Source organism: Brachionichthys hirsutus, chromosome 4, assembly GCF_040956055.1.
Source record: "Brachionichthys hirsutus isolate HB-005 chromosome 4, CSIRO-AGI_Bhir_v1, whole genome shotgun sequence".
NCBI classification, from domain to species: Eukaryota; Metazoa; Chordata; class Actinopteri; order Lophiiformes; family Brachionichthyidae; genus Brachionichthys; species Brachionichthys hirsutus.
Window position 1 is genome coordinate 13,737,721 of NC_090900.1, and position 21,911 is coordinate 13,759,631.

At 46.2% G+C, this 21,911-nt stretch overlaps 2 protein-coding genes and 1 non-coding gene across 3 annotated transcripts in view; 2 read left to right on the plus strand and 1 right to left on the minus strand.

The window, feature by feature from the left end:
• Positions 1-3,913: 3,913 nt before the first annotated feature.
• Positions 3,914-11,189, plus strand: zgc:110329 (uncharacterized protein LOC550500 homolog). Its single transcript, XM_068738561.1, has 8 exons — positions 3,914-4,000; positions 5,775-5,960; positions 6,423-6,497; positions 6,605-6,700; positions 6,928-7,044; positions 7,406-7,456; positions 8,660-8,776; positions 10,124-11,189. The coding sequence occupies exons 1-8, from the start codon at positions 3,914-3,916 to the stop codon at positions 10,457-10,459; spliced, it is 1,065 nt and encodes a 354-aa protein (XP_068594662.1). The 3' UTR covers positions 10,460-11,189.
• A 3,013-nt stretch (positions 11,190-14,202) lies between these two features.
• The window catches only part of slc4a5a (solute carrier family 4 member 5a), a 16,878-nt gene continuing 9,169 nt past the window's right edge, over positions 14,203-21,911 (plus strand). Inside the window, exons 1-10 of the mRNA XM_068738861.1 lie at positions 14,203-14,263; positions 15,053-15,256; positions 16,075-16,204; positions 17,347-17,507; positions 18,446-18,598; positions 18,961-19,071; positions 19,467-19,522; positions 20,965-21,122; positions 21,208-21,295; positions 21,870-21,911. The exon at positions 21,870-21,911 is cut by the window's right edge and continues 113 nt beyond it. Coding sequence (XP_068594962.1) covers positions 14,203-14,263; positions 15,053-15,256; positions 16,075-16,204; positions 17,347-17,507; positions 18,446-18,598; positions 18,961-19,071; positions 19,467-19,522; positions 20,965-21,122; positions 21,208-21,295; positions 21,870-21,911 — 1,164 coding nt within the window. The remainder of the gene's footprint in view (positions 14,264-15,052; positions 15,257-16,074; positions 16,205-17,346; positions 17,508-18,445; positions 18,599-18,960; positions 19,072-19,466; positions 19,523-20,964; positions 21,123-21,207; positions 21,296-21,869) is intronic.
• On the minus strand, positions 16,520-16,592 carry trnak-uuu (transfer RNA lysine (anticodon UUU)). Its single transcript has one exon. It is a non-coding gene; the product is annotated as a tRNA-Lys (tRNA).

Sequence of the window (21,911 nt, forward strand, 5' to 3'; positions counted from 1 at the left end):
AATACTGATACTACACTAATACTGATACTACACTAATACTGATACTACTAATACTAATACAATACTGATACTAATACTAGTAATAATACTAACACAGTATTCATACTGATACTACTACTGATACTGATACTACTACTACTACTGATCCTACTACTAATACTTATACTGATACTAATATTACTACTGATAATAATACAGATACTGATACTAATACAAATACTAATACCACTACTACTACAGGCTAGGTGACTGTAGCTCATTGCAGTCTTTGATGCCTGTGATATCGACGGGCCTGACGTGTGTAACACGACGATGGGGTGTCACTGAATGAAACGGCCTCTCCCTCGCTGCCCCTCTTCTGGACTCGTCGCCTGAACCACGTCTGGAGATGAGCTGCTTCACATGATGCTGATACAAATGCAAATGCAGTAAACCGTCAGGCGGGTTAGAAGTGTAGCACGTTGTCGTTGTGAGTCGTATGCTGCTGCTCACTATTCTTACAGAATGATTTCACCCGAGCCTTGTGGACGTCCTCTCGTTCTGTGAGGCGGCAGGTTTACAGCATCCTATTCAAGAACTCCTTCTTCAGCAAGTTGTTTTATATATTCTTCAACCCAGTAAAGCTACGCTGCATCAAGACTGCCGTGGAACACAAATATGAGTGTTTTAGACCAGCAAGCGACTTCCAGATGTGAACATGCTTCATCACCAGGGTGTGGAGATGCTGCAGGAGAAGCTCACTGTAAACTGGAGTCGCAGGAATCCAGGAATAAACGACGGTCCACGTCAGCGTCTCTTTTAATCGTGCACCGACAGAGAGCAGAAAAGCGTGCAGCTCAACACCTAAACGGTTTCTCCCTCCTGCCCGCTCACATTTATTTGCGTTAAAACCTGTTGATTTCAAAAGGTGCCTTCATGCCAAGTGCACAGAAAATCAATCCATTTCAATCAAAGCAATTTTTGGGTAAACTAAATGAAATATGAGGAGGGTGGCGCAGTGGTTAGCGCTGTTGCATCACAGCAAGAAGGTCACAGGTTTGAATCCGACTTGCGGCCTTTCTGTGAGGGGTTCTCGCCGTGTCTGCGTGGGTTCTCTCCGGGTTCTCCGGCTTCCTCCCACCACCAAAACCATGATAATTAGCTGAACTTGTTACAGTAAAATGTCCGTAGGTGTGAATGATTGTACAACAAACCATCAGATATGTGAAGTTAAACTGATACAGAAGTTCTGATCATGTTTTCACCGTTAAATCTTCCTTCACATCGATTGCACTTTATTTGTACTGTAATACATGCTACTGTGTGACTGTACTTGTACTCTAACATTCTATCTAATAAATATATTCATCATCATCATCACCTGATTCTCCTTTTGGACTTACTTCATTGCTACTTTCTTTTATTGTTTATTATCTTTCCCTTCTCTTTTCAATTTGGTTTTTCTTGACTTGTTTTCTTCTGACAAACAAATTGTTTCCATGGAAACTGCAGATATTTTCTGCTGTCAGATCCTTTGCAGGAGTTGCCTTCGTGTTTTTCTTTAAGCTTTAAATTTTTGAAGGGATTTTAGGTACATCCATCTTCAGAGAAATCAAGGTCTGTAAAAACTTTAGGAGTCCACTGCTGTATGTGGAGCCAGAAGTCCAATGACACCAGGGCGTTATAATTCAGAGTTATCCTCTGGGGATCATGAATATCCAAAACCAGATTTTTGCAACATTTTCCCAATCTGAGGGATTAGGAGGCTGAATCCATTTATCCTTCTCAATGTTCCCTCCTGAAAATCTGCACAATCCAATCATAAAGCAGTTGTGTGCAATCTGTTTTCGGTATTGTCGAACTCTGGGTTTGAACAGTTTTTGAGTGCCGGTTAATTGCCGGTTAATCAAACACTCTCCATTTGATTTTCCTTTTGCGTCCCTTCTGCTTTCAGCTGAATTTCCCATCCGTGTGTTGAAGCCAATTGTCTCTGACACAGAACCAACCATAAGACGTGCTGGATCTGCATCCAGCGCCGAGGGAATTGCAGCGCAGCAAAGCTCTGCAGTGGGGTTGACAAGCTTAAACCTCCACAATCCATTCCAGATGATATGACCACTGTGTGTGTGTGTGTGTGTGTGTGTGTGTGTGCGTGCGTGCAGGTAGCTGAAAGCATGGCGGGGGTTATCAATGGATTCAGGTGACTCAGCAGTAGAAATGTGTTGCAGAAATTCAACTCTATTCTATAGATAGAGCTGCAGCTCAGGCTGGTAAACGGTGCTGAAGGAATCAGGGACATAAAAAATGTCTAAAGGATTTCTAAATTATATTCATGACATTTCCATCCTTTCAGTTAGACTCGCTGAAAATGAGTTACTGGTAAGACTGATGGTTCCACTGATGCCAAACCAATAACTGTCAGAATGTGCACAAGTGACAGATTTCATTCCTTTCACAAAAATCAATCCAGATGCTGATGGACAACCTTCACTGGGAGATCATGGCCCTGGAGCTCCTACATGACAACTAATGCATTGTCATTCATTCTTCCAGTTATTGCTATTTACCGCAATATGGGAGATTGCAATCCTGGCCAGTGTTCTGTGTTCTTTCACCTTCACAATATTTAAAAAATCAGGCACATATTAACCCAAAAAGATGCAGGAAAAGTTGTCCATGCTTTTGTAACTTCCAGCCTGGATAACTGTAATTCATTACTGTCCAGCTGCCCCAAAAGCTCTATTAAACGTCTTCAGCTGAACGGGTGGAGGAAAGTATCAGGTGTGCTCTGTGATAGGAGAGAGTCAGCGAGGATGAAGGGAGAGGTCTACAAGACAGTGGAGAGGACAGCCATGATGGACGGCTTAGAGACAGTGGTGAGGACAGCCATGATGGACGGCTTAGAGACAGTGGCTCTGAGGACAAGACAGGAGGCGGAGCTAGAAGTGGAGGAGATGAAGATGCTGAGGTTCTCCTTGGGAGTGACCAGGTTGGACAGGATTAGAAATGAGACAATAAGAGGGACAGTGAAGGTTAGACGTTTTGGAGACAAGGTCAGAGAGACCAGACTTTGATGGTTTGGACATGTCCAGAGGAGAGACGGGGACTATATCGGTAGAAGGATGCTGAGGATGGAACTGCCAGGGAACAGGACTAGAGGACGACCCAGGAGAAGACACATGGACGTAGTGAGGGAGGACATGAGAGTGGCTGGTGTTGGGGAGGACGATGCAAAGGACAGGGTGAAGTGGAGACGGGTGAGTAAGACTGTAACTGTGCACCGAGCCAAGAAATAATACGATACAGTAAATAAGATATAGATTGTATTGCACTTTTGAAGCAGGTTTGTCTGTCATTAAATTATGCTTGCCCCTCCCATCAATCTTATGGCCCAGCTACATCTCCTCAGAACCTGCTGAACAGATTTAATGAAATTTCACTCATTATTAATGGGGGTTCAGTTCATGTCTACATCTGATACTTGGTTTCGTGATCTTTATTGTTTTTCTATTTTTAGGTACATTTAAACTAAGAGTATTTCCACAGTGTTCCATTCGTTTCTGCCATGGGGGTTGTAGCCTTTAAACATCAGCACAAATGGAGTTTTTCCCATCATGGATGGGAATAATGAATCTCTGACGTCAGAGCAGCAGCTCAGAGAGGATGGAGAGGAATGGGTGTACTGTCGCTTTAAGAGCGTAGTCACAACAAAGCGTGGCCCTGCCGCCGCACGGAAGTGGCTCGGTTTCGGTGCGCTCCTCCGGTCGTGAACGGGAAATGAGGGCTGCTGTACATCTACAAATCGGTTAGCAGGTTAATCGCGTTTTTAATGAACTGTATCTTCATTTTAGTTCACACTGTTTTAATATCGTCTCAAAACCAAATCAAGAATAGCAAGCTAGCTCGTTAGCTAGCTTCGCCACCGCGAGCAGCCATGCCGTCCTACTCTGAACTGAGGAAAACCAACCACTTCTACTACTTCATCAAATTTACATTAAACATCTACTCAATGCTCTTCTCGGTAAGTTGTTGTTTTTCACAATCTACTCTCATCGGAATCCCATATGCCGCAGGGGGCTCGATTTCAGTTTAGTAGCCGCGAAGCACCCTAGAGCCTCAGTTAGCCGGCGAGCCAAACTTCATCTAAAACGCATATGCTTTATAGGAATCAAATATATACATACAAATACGCAAGTTTTCCAACGTGAATTATGACAAATTCTGAATCTATACGATATGTTCTATCATTCGGCACGTATTCCAAATCATGATTACAAGTTGAATTTGAGATGACAAATTCAAATCTCTTACAAACGAAACGGAATGAAATTGTGTGGCTGAACAACGCGATATTAATGTGACATATTTTGCAGTGGGATTCGGTTTCTGGATGCTAGCTAGTTTGTGCTAGCTCACAAGACAGATTTTAACACATCATTCAGGCTGCCGATTTTTAGAATCTTCAGTGTAAAGCTTGTGAGTAAATAAACAATATACTGTGGAAATAAAATAGCATGAATTTCCCCTGAAACGACGCCAAGCATCGCTGCTAGCAAGCAGCTAGCAGCTAGCGCAGGGCGTGGGATCCAGTTAAAGGGACGATGTCGTCGTTGTGATTAATGTTTGCCGATATAAAATACGAGCAGCCTGAGAAACGCCTTTGTCTGTCATCCAGCCATGCAAGGCTGATATTGTTCTGTTATGTGTGTATTTATGTATATATATTTGTGTATAATTAAAACAAACAAGCACACAGTTGGAAAAGGGAGTAGAAACACAGTTACTAGTGTATTGATGAAACACTCATAAGATTCTTGTTGTGGAAACGGTCTATAAATAGGTCTGACCCCCTCGGATCTGAAGAGTCTCGGTCCTGAAACGCTTCTCTTGAACTCTTTACCTTGAACTCTTCTTCGATGTGCTCCGATGGAAGCCTCGATTCACTGCTGCTAGCATACAGAGCACTGCTGCTATCATACAGAGCACTGCTGCTAGCATACAGAGCACTGCTGCTATCATACAGAGCACTGCTGCTAGCATACAGAGCACTGCTGCTAGCATACAGAGCACTGCTGCTAGCATACAGAGCACTGCTGCTAGCATACAGAGCACTGCTGCTAGCATACAGAGCACTGCTGCTAGCATACAGAGCACTGCTGCTAGCATACAGAGCACTGCTGCTAGCATACAGAGCACTGCTGCTAGCATACAGAGCACTGCTGCTGACTCAGCTTTCCGGTGCAGTGACAGCAACAGGGACATAAATGAGTCTTCCTCGCCAGCCAGGCTCATGAGCTGCTCAAAGAGTCCAGATCAGCTGACCCTGACCCTGACCCTGACCCTCCCCACCATCTGACCCTCCGCCAGGAGCTGATTGAAGACGTCCGGCCGCAGGTCCGGTTCGGCACACGGTGGTTCGGAGTAGAATTATTAACCACCTGATGCTTGAACACGCCGTTTGTTCTGCCAATCCATGCACACGCCAAGAGCAGCGCCAGTCTGCATCGAGCCACCCTGCTACTACCCAGCATGCAATTCATTCTACCCCATTGCTGTATTTATGGAGGACGATCGGGTTGGGCTTGTTGGAGAGGGTGGTCTATGTGAGAGCGTGCGTTTTAAACGGTGTGTGTGTGTAGTTGGTTCTTTATGAAATGTCCATGGTGTGTGTCAGAAAGTACGGAATCCGAGGTCCCCTCGTACCGGCCGCTTTCATACATAATGTATCGGACTTATAACGGAGACATTAAACCTCACCTCGGGCATCTGACCTCACACACCTTCTCTCTCTCCAGCTGGTGGGCCTCTGTGTGCTTTGTGTCGGGGTCTATGCCGAGGTGGAAAGGCAAAAGAATCGGACCCTGGAGGGCCTCTTCCTGGCCCCCGCGGTGGTGCTCATCCTGCTGGGCCTGGTGATGTTTACGGTGTCTGTGGTGGGAATGGTCGGATCCCTCAGGGACAACAAGACCCTGCTGCACATGGTAGGAAACACGCAGCGGAAGGGATGCAGCCAAGTTGCAAAGGAAATGCTGCACATGCATGTTTATAGATTACACACCGGGTACTTCAAATGTGTACATGTACAAGGAGCTTGCAGGACAGAGCTCCTGAAAATCTGAGGTGAAAATGGAACGTTCTGAGACGACCTCAACAAACTCTTCTCCAGTGATGGTCCTGATGTTGCGTTCAGGGTCGTTTGAATGTCCTTTAAATGTAAAAGGTCAAGTTGTTGGGACCACAAAGCCACTTCTCCCCCACTATTCAGAGCAGCCGCACTTTGATGACAGCATTAGCTACTTCTTCTCCATTGGCCCAGATCCCAATCTTCTGGATCATCTCTCAGGACGTATCGGGCGTATTAAAAGGAGCGACTGCGAACTTGAGTTGTGTTTTTGTCTCCCGTCTCCTGCACCACTGCTAATGCTCTCTGTGTCCCTCTGCAGTTCCTCTGTGTCCTTTGTGTGCTGCTGCTTCTCCAGGCGATCGCCCTGACGATGGCGCTCATCTTTGAGAAGAAGGCATGTTTATCTTCTTCTCTGTGCTACTCTACGCTGCAGCTAACGCCTCCAGCCGCGGGGCGGCTAACAAGTCCTGCCTCTCCTCTGTGTTTGTGGCTTTCTTCTAGACGTCCGCCTTGTTTCAGAGCAGCATACGAGAAGGAATTAAACACTACTACGATGACCTGGACTTTAAAAATATCCTGGACTATGTGCAGCAAAAGGTGTGACGATGACAACATGAGTGTGTGTGTGTGTGTGTGTGTGTGTAACATGCGTGCATTCACACGGACGCCTGCGGCAGCATCTCCACGCTGCTTCGTTCTGCTGTTGTGGGCGTGGGCAGGTTTTGTGGGCGGGGCAGAGGTTCGATCACAGAGTGGTTTTCCTTGGAGGTAGCTCCTCCGGGTTCCTGGCCACCTTGACTTTGTGTCATTTTGCTTTCCTCCAGTTCTCGTGTTGTGGAGGGGACGAGTATAAAGACTGGGGAGTCAACCAGTACCATTTCTGCAATGGGACCGGTCCGCTGGCCTGTGGGGTTCCGTATACATGCTGTGTTCCTCATGAGGTGAGCGGAGAACGCACGGAAATGAATCGATGATGAGAAGCTTTGAGTCTTAGCCTCTTCGACTAATCAATCGGCATCGCTCGGATCAGCTCGACTGGGTTCTTGATTGGGGGGGTGGAGCTGGACAGGATTACACATGATCGTACTAGAGGGGCAGGTAGGAGGGTTTGGAGACGACAGGAGAGACCAGACTACTGTCTCCTCAACCCGGTCCCTGTTGATAGATCTAAAAACCGTCCACGACCTTAATGCCGTCTGTGAAGCCAAGAGGAGACCGTTTCCTCAGCGATCCCTCTCACTTACCTCCCCATGGCCGCCGCCTCTGCTCATCTCCTGACTCTGGCTCTCTGAATCTTGACAGGTAGGAGAGGTCGTCAACACTCTATGCGGCTACAAGACTCTGGATAAAGAGGTAAGAGGGACAGCTCGTCAATGTGTTGTTAATGTAACAACAACCAATCGAGTTAGCTTCTCTTCTTCTGAAGTCTAGCAACCAAAGACTTGCAGCACCGAGACCTGACGCGCCAAAAGCTGCAGTTGGGTTTCGAGTTTTCGGCTGCAATGTCTCATAATAGTAGCGCTGCGAAGAATTAAGCCGTTTGCTCCGGGTTCAGGAAGTCTTGCTTTCTACTACCAATGAGCTGAAGTACAGTAACACGAGACACGAGCAAACCTGTGAGCAAAATGTCGCTTTGAGATACGAGAAACTTCCAGATGGTGGCGCTAAATGTCGACACTCGTTCAGTGATTTTCTCTGTATTGTGAGTATTCCTTATAACTATTGCTGTCAAGAGATTAACTAAATGTGAGCGATTAATTATTTATAATCTGTAATTAATCAATCCAATTAATCTCTTTTAATCTCACTGAAACATTGCAGAGAAAAGCCCTCAATTTGAGGTGTAAATGTAACTAAATGTAATGTAAATATAATGCAACTACTCCTTAACATGCTGCTAAATAACTGTATTTACTACTACATACTTAATTAAATTATAAATATTACACATGCAATTGCATAGTTCTAAAAATATATCAATACCTTACTGCTGTAAAAATATCCGCCAAGGTTATGTAATCGCCGGCGTCTGTCTGTAATTTGTTCTTCAATATCTCCATTGATTATTGACCGATATTTAGGGAATTTAACACAGTCATGTAGGGGGGGGGCGGGGGGGGTCTCTATCTCACCACTGAATATCATCTGGGTCGGATCCAGAATGGAGTCAGCGACAAAGATTTAATTTTAACATTAAAACCCCGTTTACAGATTAGAAATCAGTTACAAATACACATCAACTCTGATTCACTTTTACTTTTCAGCATTTTATAAAAACAAATGTCTGCACAAAGCTCTTGCGGGCCACAAAAAATGACGTGGCGGGCCACATTGGCCCCCGGGCCTTGAGTTTGACGCACATAATCTAGAGTCGGACAAATTGTCCTTGACAGAGAGTTTTGTTTTAGATTTCGGCGACGAACTGATTTGAGCCTCGACAAATGTGACTTAACTTTGGAGTGTTTGAAGTTTTCTGGCCCAACGTCGGGTTTCCTTCTCGGTGAAAGTCTGCAGCTCTTCTGTCTGAACTCTCCTCTCCTCTGGTTTGTGCACCAGCGTGAAACCCTGCACGAGGTGATCCACGTGCGCGGCTGCATCCATGCAGTCAACCTGTGGATGAGTGACAACGTTGGAATCACCGTGGCGCTCTGCTGCGCTGTTGGACTGCCTCAGGTAAATGAAAGCTCCGGGCTCGCCCGGGTCGGAAGTCTCCTTTACAACCAACCCCCCCCCCCCCGACTTGGATATTTAAACTTTGAAGTCCACACTCTTCAGAAAGTGTCTAATTCACATTTCCTCCCAGTTAAATAGTGTTTTTTGTACGGCATGGAAAAACTGTCACTATTCTTAGCATTGTCAACAACAACAAAAAGACCTTTCTCAATAAAAGCTTAATTTGCTCAGGATCAGACTATCAGGACTTCCAATCTTTTTGTGAATGTGAATTGGTGCATGCATGCCCCCCCCCCCCCCCCCAAAAAAAATAATTTCAGACTTGCCAACCCTCTCTGAGAGGATTAATTACCATCCTCTCAAGCATCACTGATCGAGAATACAAGACAAATCTGAACACACGCCTTTAGTCCTGCTCCTAACCGGGCTACTGGACATGATGTCCCATTCCTTTGACTTACTGTTAGTCCTGGACGTATTAGAATAGAGTAGAAATATAAATCTTGTTATTGTCGTTGTACGTCGTACAACGGGATTAAAGTCCCTCGTAGCAAACATTCACTCACGCATTCACTCACGCATTCACTCAAACATCCACAGAAGACAAAGTAGAATCATAACAAATGTAAAATGACAGGAGTATATACAATCTTTCAAATCAACCCTTTGCTGCATTCAGGGTCGTCTCTGCCGTCGGACAGAAGCCGCTCTTTAGTCTTTACCTTTTAGATCTGTGTCCCTTAATATTGTCCCTCTGCCATACAATCTGATTTTGTCTTATTTTCTGCACAATTAATGTGTGTCTCTGAAATGGTCAAATTCAAGTCCTATTCTTCTCAAAGGTTCATATCATCATATGTAGCCTCTGCTAATGTAATGTGTGTGTCTGTGTGTGTGGGGGGGGGGTAACCAACAGCCATATGAACGATGTTATTTATGCAGACAGGATCTGCACTCAATCATCTTCACACCTCATTTTTCATTTTAATCCACATTTTGAGGTTTCCTGTTTCAAAGCTACAAGCTTGTGAAGCTGTCCTGAAGTTTAGCTGCATGAAAACATCTGTAAATGACATGAAGTGATCTGATAAGTAGAAGACCTGCCGCAGCAGTACGAGAAACACGTCATCGTTGTGCTCATTCGCCTCCGACGGAGAATTAACTGCGGATTACAAGCCAGAATGGCTCATACGGTCGGTCTCTGGGAATGTGTGTCTGTCTAAGCAGGGAAAGCGGCTGAACGCTGGCATGTTTACTACCGCTTCTGACCTGCATTGCTTCTAATGGCCAGCAGGGGGCGACTGCTCTGGCTGTAAGAAGTCTGACGGTGTGAATGTCTCGCTGCAGCTGCTGGGCATCATCCTGAGCTGCGCCTTCTGGAACCTGCTGGTGGACATGAGCGAGTCGGCCGACATGGTGGACTTCAAGCTGAAGAAGGCCGAGATCGACTTCGGCGAGCTGGACCTGGCCGGCGCCGGCTGGTGCTTGTGCCTGCCGCGGGACGGCGGCTACCTGCCCGTCCCCGTCTCGGAGCCCGAGCTCGACCCCATTGACATTCACCTGCGGAAGCTGAAGAAGCAGCCGCCTCGCACACACGCGCAGCTCCGAGAGCTGCAGCAGTCCAGATCGGCCACCGGGCTGGACGAGGTGGACGCGGGCCGGAAGCAGAAAAGGGAACACTGACTGTCCTCCTGGTCTTTATCGCCTTCGTGTTCCTGCCTTTATTTCTCTCATTGTAATCGTTGCGTTTGTTAGAGTTGTGTTGCACTACTAAACCAGAGGAGGGCGTTTTTCAGCAGAAGGGAAGTACTTTTTCAATTTGCTGATCATCAAAGTGTTTACAGTTATATTTCAGAACGACATTGGCTTTATAAAAAAAATCGGTCTCGTTTGTGTAAATTGATATTTAAGGGTTTATGACATTATTATAATTTGTCTCGTGTGCTGAAGCTTACCTCAGGCCGTTTTAAGAACAGCCCAGTAGTAGGACAGTACTCAGTCGTGTATAAGTCTGTGGTAGCTTGACAGACATTTTCATTGTCAGAGAAGTTGGACTAGCCAAGTGTGTCTCGCGTGTCTGTGATGGACGTATATAGTTTGTGTATTGTTTGGTTTACTATGATTTGTACTTTGATTTTGTACAATCGGTGTACATTGTAAGACGGATAGTCGTGGAATAACAGGATGCATGATTCGTACTGTATAAGTAAGTTAAAAAAAGAAAACCGTGGGGGGGGGGGGCTTTGGTCTATTCCGTATGTAACTGAACTTTCACCTGTTAAAGGAACGACTAAAGGGATTACTCGGACTACCAGTTCAGCGACCCGGCGGGTTTTTTGTGTTTGAGTTCTGCACTGTTTCGAGCTCCTGCCTTGTATCAGCACTACTGTTCTTGTTAATAAAGCAGAATTTGTCTACTGATTTTTGTAGTTTTGCGTTTCCTCCTCACAGAAGCGATGACCCAAGAGTCCCTTTGATCTTTATTCTAAGGCTGCCGTGCATTCCTTGGTTTCAGAAACTTCAATTCACATGTACATTGTGTGACTCACAATTACAGTACTTTGAATCCTTAAATGTTTAGTAGTGGTATCAGATCTGAGCATTAAAACAGTCAAATTTAGGGGGGTGTAAAACTACAACTAGGGAAACTGCCAAGGACGTTTGAGCATTTCTAGATCCTGAGCGCTATATGTAGAGATTTCCGAGAGCAGAGACAAGTGAACGATGTGCGGATGATCGTTTATTAGATGATGTGATGGCATGTAATAATTAGCTTTGTCAGAAAGTCTTTGTTAATTACTATATATAAAGGTGCTTGATCAAGAATCGGCAGCCGCAGGAGCGATAAGGTAACATAAGATAACATGAGATAACGTCCCACCGTCCTGTTGTCCCCGGTATTTAGACCGGCTGGCTGAGCAGCATCTTGTTAGCTAAATAACACCTGCAGTACACTGAGCTGCTTTGCAGTACACTGAGCTGCTTTGCAGTACACTGAGCTGCTTTGCAGTACACTGAGCTGCTTTGCAGTACACTGAGCTGCTTTGCAGTACACTGAGCTGCTTTGCAGTACACTGAGCTGCTTTGCAGTACACTGAGCTGCTTTGCAGTGCACTGAGCTGCTTTGTAGTACACTGAGCTGCTTTGCAGTATACTGAGCTGCTTTGCAGTACACTGAGCTGCTTTGTAGTACATTGAGCTGCTTTGCAGTACACTGAGCTGCTTTGCAGTATACTGAGCTGCTTTGCAGTACACTGAGCTGCTTTGTAGTACATTGAGCTGCTTTGCAGTACACTGAGCTGCTTTGCAGTACACTGAGCTGCTTTGCAGTACATTGAGCTGCTTTGCAGTATATTGAGCTGCTTTGCAGTATATTGAGCTGCTTTGTAGTACACTGAGCTGCTTTGCAGTACATTGAGCTGCTTTGTAGTACATTGAGCTGCTTTGCAGTACACTGAGCTGCTTTGCAGTACACTGAGCTGCATTACAGTACATTGAGCTGCTTTACAGTACATTGAGCTCCTTTGCAGTACATTGAACTCCTTTGTAGTACATTGAGCTGCTTTGCAGTACATTGAGTTGCTTTGCAGTACATTGAGCTGCTTTGTAGTACATTGAGCTCCTTTGCAGTACATTGAGCTGCTTTGTAGTACATTGCGCTGCTTTGCAGTACATTGCGCTGCTTTGTAGTACATTTCGCTGCTTCCTGTCCATGTTCTGAAACGGCGTCCTGCCTGCAGCTCTGCTGAGTTCTCGCTGGGCTGTTATTGAACGAGTCATGTGAGGGAGACAGAACGACAGCCGGTCTGACGGACAGACTGAGGCGGCTGGACAGGAGCGTCCTCTGTGGGTTTGGACCATTCAGGATTCTGTTGGACATCCTCTGGACTGCTGTCCTCCATGCAGCAAAGGCTTTTTCTGCTTTCACTCTGACTCATCAAGGTAAGCCGTTTTGTCTCCTCCTCTGATTGCTTTGCCTTTTTACTTTCTCAGCCTGTTGGTGCGTTTCTTTAGTTCCAGGCCGAACTCATATTAATGAGATAAATATAGTAAGTGATGATGATGATGATGATGAATATATGTATTAGATAGAAGGTTAGAGTACAAGTACAGTCACACAGTAGCATGTATTACAGTACAAATACAGTCAAACTTCCTGTCTCAGAGGAGCATTTCAAAAAAGCCCTTGAAAGTCCGTGCCTGTTTGTGATGAGAAAGGAAACCACTAAACGGGGGTTTCAGAGAGACTGGGGGTTCCTGCGGCTGATGTTCCATCATCTTCCAACACATTCTAACTGTTTTTGTGTGACTGTTTGTGGGTGACTGTTTTTGTGTGACTGTTTTTGTGTGACTGTTTGCGTGTGACTGTTTGTGTGTCCCTGTTTGTGGGTGACTCTTTGTGTGTGACTCTTTGTGGGTGACTGTTTGTGGGTGACTCTTTGTGTGTGACTGTTTGCGGGTGACTGTTTTCGTGTGACTGTTTTTGGGTGACTGTTTGTGGGTGACTGTGGGTGAATCTTTGTGTGTGACTGTTTGTGGGTGACTCTTTGTGGGTGACTGTTGTGTGTGACTGCTTGTGGGTGACTCTTTGTGTGTGACTGTTGTGTGTGACTGTTTGCGGGTGACTCTTTGTGTGTCTGTTTTTGTGTGACTGTTTTTGTGTGACTCTTTGTGTGTGACTGTTTTTTGTGTGACTCTTTGTGTGACTGTTTTTGTGTGACTGTTTGTGGGTGACTCTTTGTGTGTGACTGTTTGTGGGTGACTGCTTACATGAGTGAGATTTGTAGAAACAGGAATTGACTGATGAGTTGTTCTCTAGAAAACTAATCAGAGCGCTGCCACTGAAATCAGTCCACAAAGTGCGAGTATGGACGAAGCGTCAGCACAGATCAATGTGATTGATCATCACACCGCATTGATTTGTTCTGAATGTTGAAACCAGCGCATTCGACAAGATGTCCTGCTGTGACATTTCTCCCTTGTGTAACTTTGTATAGAAGAACACACGGACACACAACATCATTTGAACGTGTGCATGTTTAGGTATGTGTGTGTGTTACGTGGCGAGCCCATTGATCAGGCGGCGAGCCCATCGATCAGGCCACAGCCCACAGCGCTCGCTCTGGCTGCCCACTGGGTGTGAAGGACACTGGCGTGGCAGGAAGCCAGCGTGACAAACGGCCACAGCAGCGATGGATCCCTGCCCCGGCTGCCACGTCACACTTATTCCTCCTGAGTGGATTGTATTCTGAGTGCTGTGACAAAATGAGATGCTGTCCAGAAGGAGTCAGGAGAGGGGAAACACTGCTTCGAGGTGCAGGATGGAGGAATGATGCATGCTGGGAACTAGCAGGCAAAGATCTTTAATGACACTGAAAACCCCACAAGTCCAAAAGCTAAGCACTCGTCTCCTCTCTCTAGCCAGGATGGAGCACGGAGACCGAGGGATGGGTGTTTCTCATCTTCTTCACTACGAGGAGGAAGAAGGTGCGTGTGTGTGTGTGTGTGTGTGTCTGTCTGTTACATCCCACATTATAGCCTTAAAAAACAAAAGTGACTGTTTAGGGGGAAAAACAAAATTTTACTGTCGATATGAAAATTAGATAATTATTTTTATTATCTATTATCTTGTCTAATTCTCAAGCTAATTTTCCTCACACTGATGCACATGCAAATATTTATTAATACAAATACAGCTAGTAATACCTCGACATACGAGTACTTTGACATACGAGTGTTCCGAGACACGAGCAAACCTGCTAAAAGTGAGATACGAGCAGCTTCCAGATGGTGGCGCTAGAGGTCCGAGCGCTGCTAGCTAGCTCCGCTGGTTCCGTCCAGGTGTTCTCCAGCTCCCGTCCTCGTCTCCTGCATCTCCAGTGGTGCGTTTCCAGTATTGACCTGATTCTGACTGAACCTGTGAGTGTTCCTGATCAGTGACGGGTCCAAAGAAAGCGAGTGGTGAGGATGACAAGAAAAGACGATGATGAAGATGGAGATGAAGCATGAAATGATCCATCAACATGACCATCAGAATTGATTTGACATGCGAGTGATTTGAGTTACGAGCTCGGCCCAGGAAGGAGTTCTACTCGTATGACGAGGTATTACTGCATGTTGAAGCGTGATATTTAGGACACACCCAGTGTCCCATGAGGCTTTGCTGCAGCCAGATCAAAGACCTGTCTGTTGAAATGATATGTTTCAATCAAAAATAGCAGATCCATACTTGATAAAAGCATCAAATAAAGGGCTATCGCTGTCCTCTGTCCTCAGACCATCAGTCCATCGACATCGGCGTCCCTGGGCCTCGAGGATACCGACGCAAACGCAGGCGACGGCGTCCTAGCCGAGAGAACGCTGACGTGGACGTGGACCGGGACAGACGCTTTACCCCCCACAGCCGCTACAGAGACATTGACATGGAGGAAGGACCGATGGATTCACCTGAGCCGAGTCTCCAAGACGTCCACCGCACAGGTAAGACCGACGCTACCGTTTCTGGCCAGTCAGCTCGTCATCTCAGCTGGCTTGAGGCAGATCTGCATCCAGACAGGCTTCAGGGAACCTGCTGCTCGAGGACGTGAAGCCAGGCATATCGGAATATAAGTCTGTGCTTTGATCTCTACCAGGAACTAGATACATAAATCCCAGTGGCACAATAGTGAACTGCAGGAGTGACCCTTCATCATTCTGTTCACAGGTCTTACCTGCAACCATGCATTATTGATTCATTGTGTGATGTGGCATTTTCAATCGCTGATCAAATCCTGAAATGTATTTCATTGCATGTGCAAACAGCAAACAAAAACAAAACTGGCCGTGCGTTCCTTCATCGTGGTTCCTGTACCTCCCCGCTGCCTTCTCGTCCTCCTCGTCCTCCTCGGGCTGCGGTTTGACAGCGACGGCTCGACACAAACAACCTTTTTGCGTTATTGATTTCACCATTTCTTGTCACTCAGAAAAAAACAACACACAAATGGAGTTCAGGGTCGATGAGCCACGTCGCTGAGCACGGCTCATCAGCCTGCAGCATCCTCCATGAACATTCAGCCGTTCACCGTGCACGTAGACTCCTCATTGATTACCCATAATCACTCATACATGAGCTGGAGCTGGAAAACATTACAGCGTGAGACTGAGCAGGATCAACCTGATCAATAATGTCTATTGATAAATGACAGGTGATATTTATCCATCAGCTCAGATTCTGCCTGGTGGAAGCTGCAGGTCACAGGACGCCATCACCTGTGAAGATCAGACCATGAACCCTAAAAGCCGCCTTTCATTCCATCCAGTGTCTCCGGCAGCGGAGCGGCTCCGCTACATCCTGAGTGAGGATGACGACGTTCCCACGCCGACGCTCTTCACCGAGATGGACACTCTGCAACGAGAAGGAGACGAGCTGGAGTGGAAAGAGTCTGCCAGGTGGACGAGCACACGCACAAACCGCCATTACAATGAAATCACATACGGCAGCACGATGGCGCAGTGGGTAGTGCTGTTCCCTTACAGCAAGAAAGTACCGGGTTCCCTCCGAGAGGAGTTTGCACGTTCTCTGCGGGTTCTCCCCGTGTGATGATGATGATGATGAATATATTTAGTAGTTAGAATGTTAGAGTACAAGTACAGTCACACAGTAGCATGTATTACAGTACAAGTACAGTCAAACATCCTGTCTAAGAGGAGCATTTCAGAAGAGCCCTAGCAGTCTTGTTTCCGTTGAAAGTCCTTGGAACTGACCGCCCGAACAGGGACTTGAACCCTGGACCCTCAGATTAAAAGTCTGATGCTCTACCGACTGAGCTATCCGGGTAAGTGGTGGGACACGCCAGTCCATCGACGATACGTACGATCCTCAACCAGAAGGATGCTATCAAGAACACAAAGAACACGACGCCTTCCAGAGGCAGAACTACTATGTCTACGTTTATGTACGAGTACCTGTAAGGTACAATTACCGGGTAATTGTACCTTAAATTATTACCCCCCCCCCCCCCCCATATGGTTTTAATTCCATTCAATCCACATAAAAAAATGAGCATAAACAAACCGAGGTGATGATGTCATTTAATCTCAAACAGCCCTCTTTTATGGAACCCGGTTTTTTGCCATTAAAATGACATTTTTGCATCATCTCAGTTTGAGGAAGCTGTGAACAAGAGGCCGGATATACGGATATCCAATACAGCACATATCAATATGTTTGAACGTCAGGCAGTAATCACAACTGTTAGTGCACATGTTGCTTACAGAGACATCAAATTCATTCAGGAACGTTGAGATGGAATGTGCTTTGGGGTCTCTCTATTCCAACGACCTGCTTGCATGACGTCGGGCTGCTAGTTTAGTTCCAGCTGTCGTCCTCAGGACTCTGAGAAGAGCAAGGGAAGGTGCAAAGATTCACTGTGCTCAGTAACAGCCATCATTTACCCAGAATTCAGTGCGAGCCGCGTCAGCGTTCCTCCAGGGAACGCTGTGGGATTCCTGGGAGCTGCCGGCTCAAACCACACACACCAGGAACCAGCTGCTCCGTGTTCCTCCCCGACCCTCGGCTCTCTTTGTTTCAGATGGGTGAAGTTTGAAGAGAAAGTCGAGGAGGGAGGAGAAAGGTGGAGTAAACCACACGTCTCCACGCTGTCCCTGCATAGTCTCTTTGAGCTCAGGACATGTCTCCAGACAGGAACGGTGCTGCTGGACCTGGACGGTTACTCACTGCCTCAGATAGTTGGTGAGACATTTGACAACTGCTCATGTCTGTCTTGTCATAGCATCATTTACATAGAATACTACTACTACTACTACTACTACTACTACTACTACTGCTACTACTGTCCTTCTTGCTTGTCCATGTCCATGTATCTTCTCCTGGGTCGTCCTCTAGTCCTGTTCCCTGGCAGTTCCATCCTCAGCGTCCTTCTACCGATATAGTCCCTGTCTCTCCTCTGGACATGTCCAAACCATCAAAGTCTGGTCTCTCTGATCTTGTCTCCAAAACGTCTAACCTTCACTGTCCCTCTTATTGTCTCATTTCTAATCCTGTCCAACCTGGTCACTCCCAAGGAGAACCTCAGCATCTTCATCTCCTCCACTTCTAGCTCCGCCTCCTGTCTTTTCCTCAGAGACGCTCTCTCTAAGCCGTCCATCATGGCTGTCCTCACCACTGTCTTGTAGACCTTTCCCTCGCTGACACTCTCCTTTCACAGAGCACACCTGATACTTTCCTCCCCCCGTTCCAGCCTGCCTGCACACGATTCTTCACCTCCTTTCCACATTCTCTCCATCACTCTGCTCTGTTGACCCGAGGTACCTGAAGTCCTCTACCTTCTTTTTGTCTCCTCCTTGTAACCTCACAGTTCCCCCTGGGACCTTCTCATTCACACACATGGACTCTGTTGTTTCCGTTTTCATTATTTGATTCCAGTTTGTACTTAAAGGGAACTTGCATTTGTAGTCCATTTAATACTTTTCTGAACTACACACCCCATTGTGAACTGTTCTACAGCAGCACGCACATCAGCCACGTACTGAAGACTGAATATTTCTGCACGCACATCAGCCACGTACTGAAGACTGAATATTTCTACACGATCCATAGACTGTAATGTGAAATATAAAACACTCAAAGTCAAATGTCTTCATGCCAGATCTAAATGTGTCTTTTCCCAGAGGACATTATTGAGAGGCAGATAGAGGAAGGCATGTTCCCTCCTGAGCTGAGAGAGAAGATCACTTTTATCCTGCTGAGGAAACATCGACATCAGACCAAGAAGCCAATCCACCGCTCGCTAGCCGACATCGGCAAAACCGGCTCCTCTACCAGTGAGTGTCCAGCCTGGCTAGAAAGCATCACTACTATCCCCTCCTCTAGGAGGACCTCAGAATTGGTGAATACGGTGCTAGAAAGCTTGTGTTAGGACATGACAGGAAATAACTGTGTCCCTGAGATGTCCACTTTATTGTCTTTATCACTGATTGGTCCACCATGGCCTCTGAAAAACCACATCTATATGAGACCCGCTCGGTAAATGAATGGACTCCCACAGTAAACAAGGTCCATATCCTTCACAGGGGAGGCATTAAAGGCTGATGAGTTCATTACACGTCCTCGTCTCATCCGGGCCTCGTAGTGCTCGATAGACCAGCAGCCGTTACACCTGCTTCTGTTTGTTTTCCCTCGCCAGGTCGGAACGTTGGGTCACGGGCCGGAGCCGGTTTGGGATCATCGTCCAACGTCAATCGATCCACAGAGGACCTCCAAGTCAGGCAGCAGTCTGGCAGCTACGGTCGCCTTGGTGAGTGTCCAGGAACTCCCCTCTGTGGAGGTGCATTCTGCCCACAAACCTTTAAATCCTGAGAACACTTCATCCCACAGACTGCGTCTCTTTATTTTCACTGTGGGAGCTTTTTTGCCACACATTTGATAATAATAAAAAAAAACAAATCAGACCCCACCCCAGGCCCCACTTACCGTCATCTCACCTCCAGCAGAGACAGGGGGAGGGAGAAGAAGAGTGATTGTGTATTAGTCATGATACATGAGTAGAGAGTCCGGAGCCGCTGCGATGGCCCAACATGACTCTTCAGTTCTTGACCGTTCTCACGAACTCTTAAGTCATCCTGAATATCATGAGAAACGAGAGCAGCTTTGATCTTATTGCTTCTGTAACTCTTCTCGTCTGTTCACCAGGTCACGCTCAAAGTCGGAGCATGAATGACATTGCAGATACTCCGAGCCCAGACCAGGTACTCGTCTCAGTCTCCTGCTCATCTGTGCACGTTCTTCATCCAGTCACAGCAGGTTGATGGCTTGATGGGACACGCTGCTGCGCCGTCCCTGGAGACGAGGGACTTGCTTTACGATGACTCCGTGCAGCAGTCCCCAGAAGGTCGGAGGTCCCAGCCTGATCGAATAAGATATCATTTACAATCCTGTTCATTCGCTGCCGGGCGAGAACCTTGAGCAGGAAATGATGCAATGATACTTTGCTGCGATTGTTCAAGGAATGGCCTGTAGAAAAACTTCCCGTCGATAAGGGTTAATACATCATGACTGGACGTTCTTGTTTGAGCGGACTGGTCGTTTAAGCGTCATTGAACGAAGCAACAAAAAATATCCTCGCTTGAATTTACAATCTGGAAATGAATCTTCTGAGTGAGATTTTTTTTTTTTTTTACTTTGCAGGGTTTTGTCTTTATCCCTCTGTGATGGTACAATTCATCTTCTACCCTTTTTATCAGAAAAAGATCTGCGTCTGCAGCTATTTCTAGTTCGTATCCTCAGTTTCCAGTGTGTGTGTGTGTGTGTGTGTGTGTGTGTATATCTAGCACATGCGTCCGTTAGGTGTCGTATTGAAGCGCCGTTTCACTGGAGTGGTGAGAGCGAGCTCTCATCAGTACTTCATCGCAGCTGCAGCTGAAGATGAGCTCGTGACAGAGGAAGCATGCAAACACAGAACTCACTATTTTACTGGGCGGAGGCAATAATGTGGCTTAAACACAGCGATGCATGCTGGGAAAAAACAGCTAAATGATTAAGTATTATTCACAGAAATCCACTATGTGCAAAAATAAACAATGAGAAAGTGTGTACGTGTGTGATGTGGGGTATGAGCTTGTATACACAAGCGGTTCAGCCTTCACCAGGTAAATATCTCTGGGCAATCCGGCTCCTAAATGACTAGCCCCCCCCCCCCCCCCCTCCACCCACCCACACACAACACACACACTCCCACGGACAGTGACATCCTCGTACCTCAACTGGGCAACGTGCTGAGAGACTGTGTGCTTTTTAAAATTCCAACACTTTTGGAATGACTCTTTTGTATATTGTTACCAGTGTTGCCTTGTTTTTATCTTGCTTTTATTTGCACTGAGGGGGGGGGGGGGGTAGTGAGTGCCACACAAAGTTTTGCTGGTCAGTTTTGCACAGTGACAATAAAGGATATTTACATTTGTATTCATATTCGATTTGCATATTGTCGTTTGGCAAATATTTCCGCCGGATGCCATTCCTGACGCAACTCTCTGCATTATGCTGCGTTAGCTCCTGCTAACCGCGCGACCCGTGCTACCATGAGGTTGCATTTACTACCCAGGAGGCTAATAATCCTAATATAGGAATGGATCCAATAAATACTACAGTCATACTACAGTCTTCCTTCTTTCTTTCCCTCCACTCTCTGCAGCTAAAAAATAAATTCATGAAGAAGATTCCCAGAGACGCAGAGGCATCTAATGTTTTGGTTGGTGAAGTGGACTTCCTGATCAAACCCTTCGTAGCCTTTGTCCGCCTGGCCCAAGCAACAACACTGGGGGGTCTGACTGAGGTCCCTGTTCCTACCAGGTGAAATGTCCTCCTATATATGCCTCTTCTTCCCTACAAAAAGCCCTTTTCTCACCCACCTCACGATGGTCTCATCACTATACAGATTCCTGTTTATTCTATTGGGCCCCCAAGGAAAAGCCAAGTCCTATAATGAGATTGGCCGAGCCATAGCAACGCTGATGGTGGATGATGTAAGTGTCTGTCATTGTATGGTTACACAGCACATGGAGCTAAACTGAATGTAGCTTGTGGTTAGGCCTGCTGAGAAGATGAGAAATATTCATACATCTGGAATGATTGTTCAGAATCAGTCAGACGCAGGGTTTCCACGGTGATGATGAGTTACCCATAGGTTGCTAATTGGGATATTTTCATCACTCCTGCATACAATTTTAGCTGTTTTAACGCTTTCCTATGCCACTAAGCAGAGGGTCATATGTGATATTTTCAAAGCTGAAGCAAGGAATCATTAGTCCAGTGGTTTTAACGTGGTTTTAATCATGTTTAGGTGCTGGAAATCTGTTTTCCTTGTTTTACAGTGCAGTGCCACCTGGCCTAGAACATAATTTCAATATTCAGGAGTTGCTTTCATTTTATTGTTGATTCCATTTTGATGTCGGTCAATATATCAATACAGCAGTTTATTCTAACAAGTCTCCAGAGGCCGCTGGAAATGACAGGAAGGCAGTTATTATGTGCTGTACACACTGATCACGCTCTGTGGTAGAATATACATGATGCAGTCCGGCCCCTCTGTCCCCGCAGCTCTTCAGTGACGTAGCCTATAAGGCAAGAGATCGAGAGGAC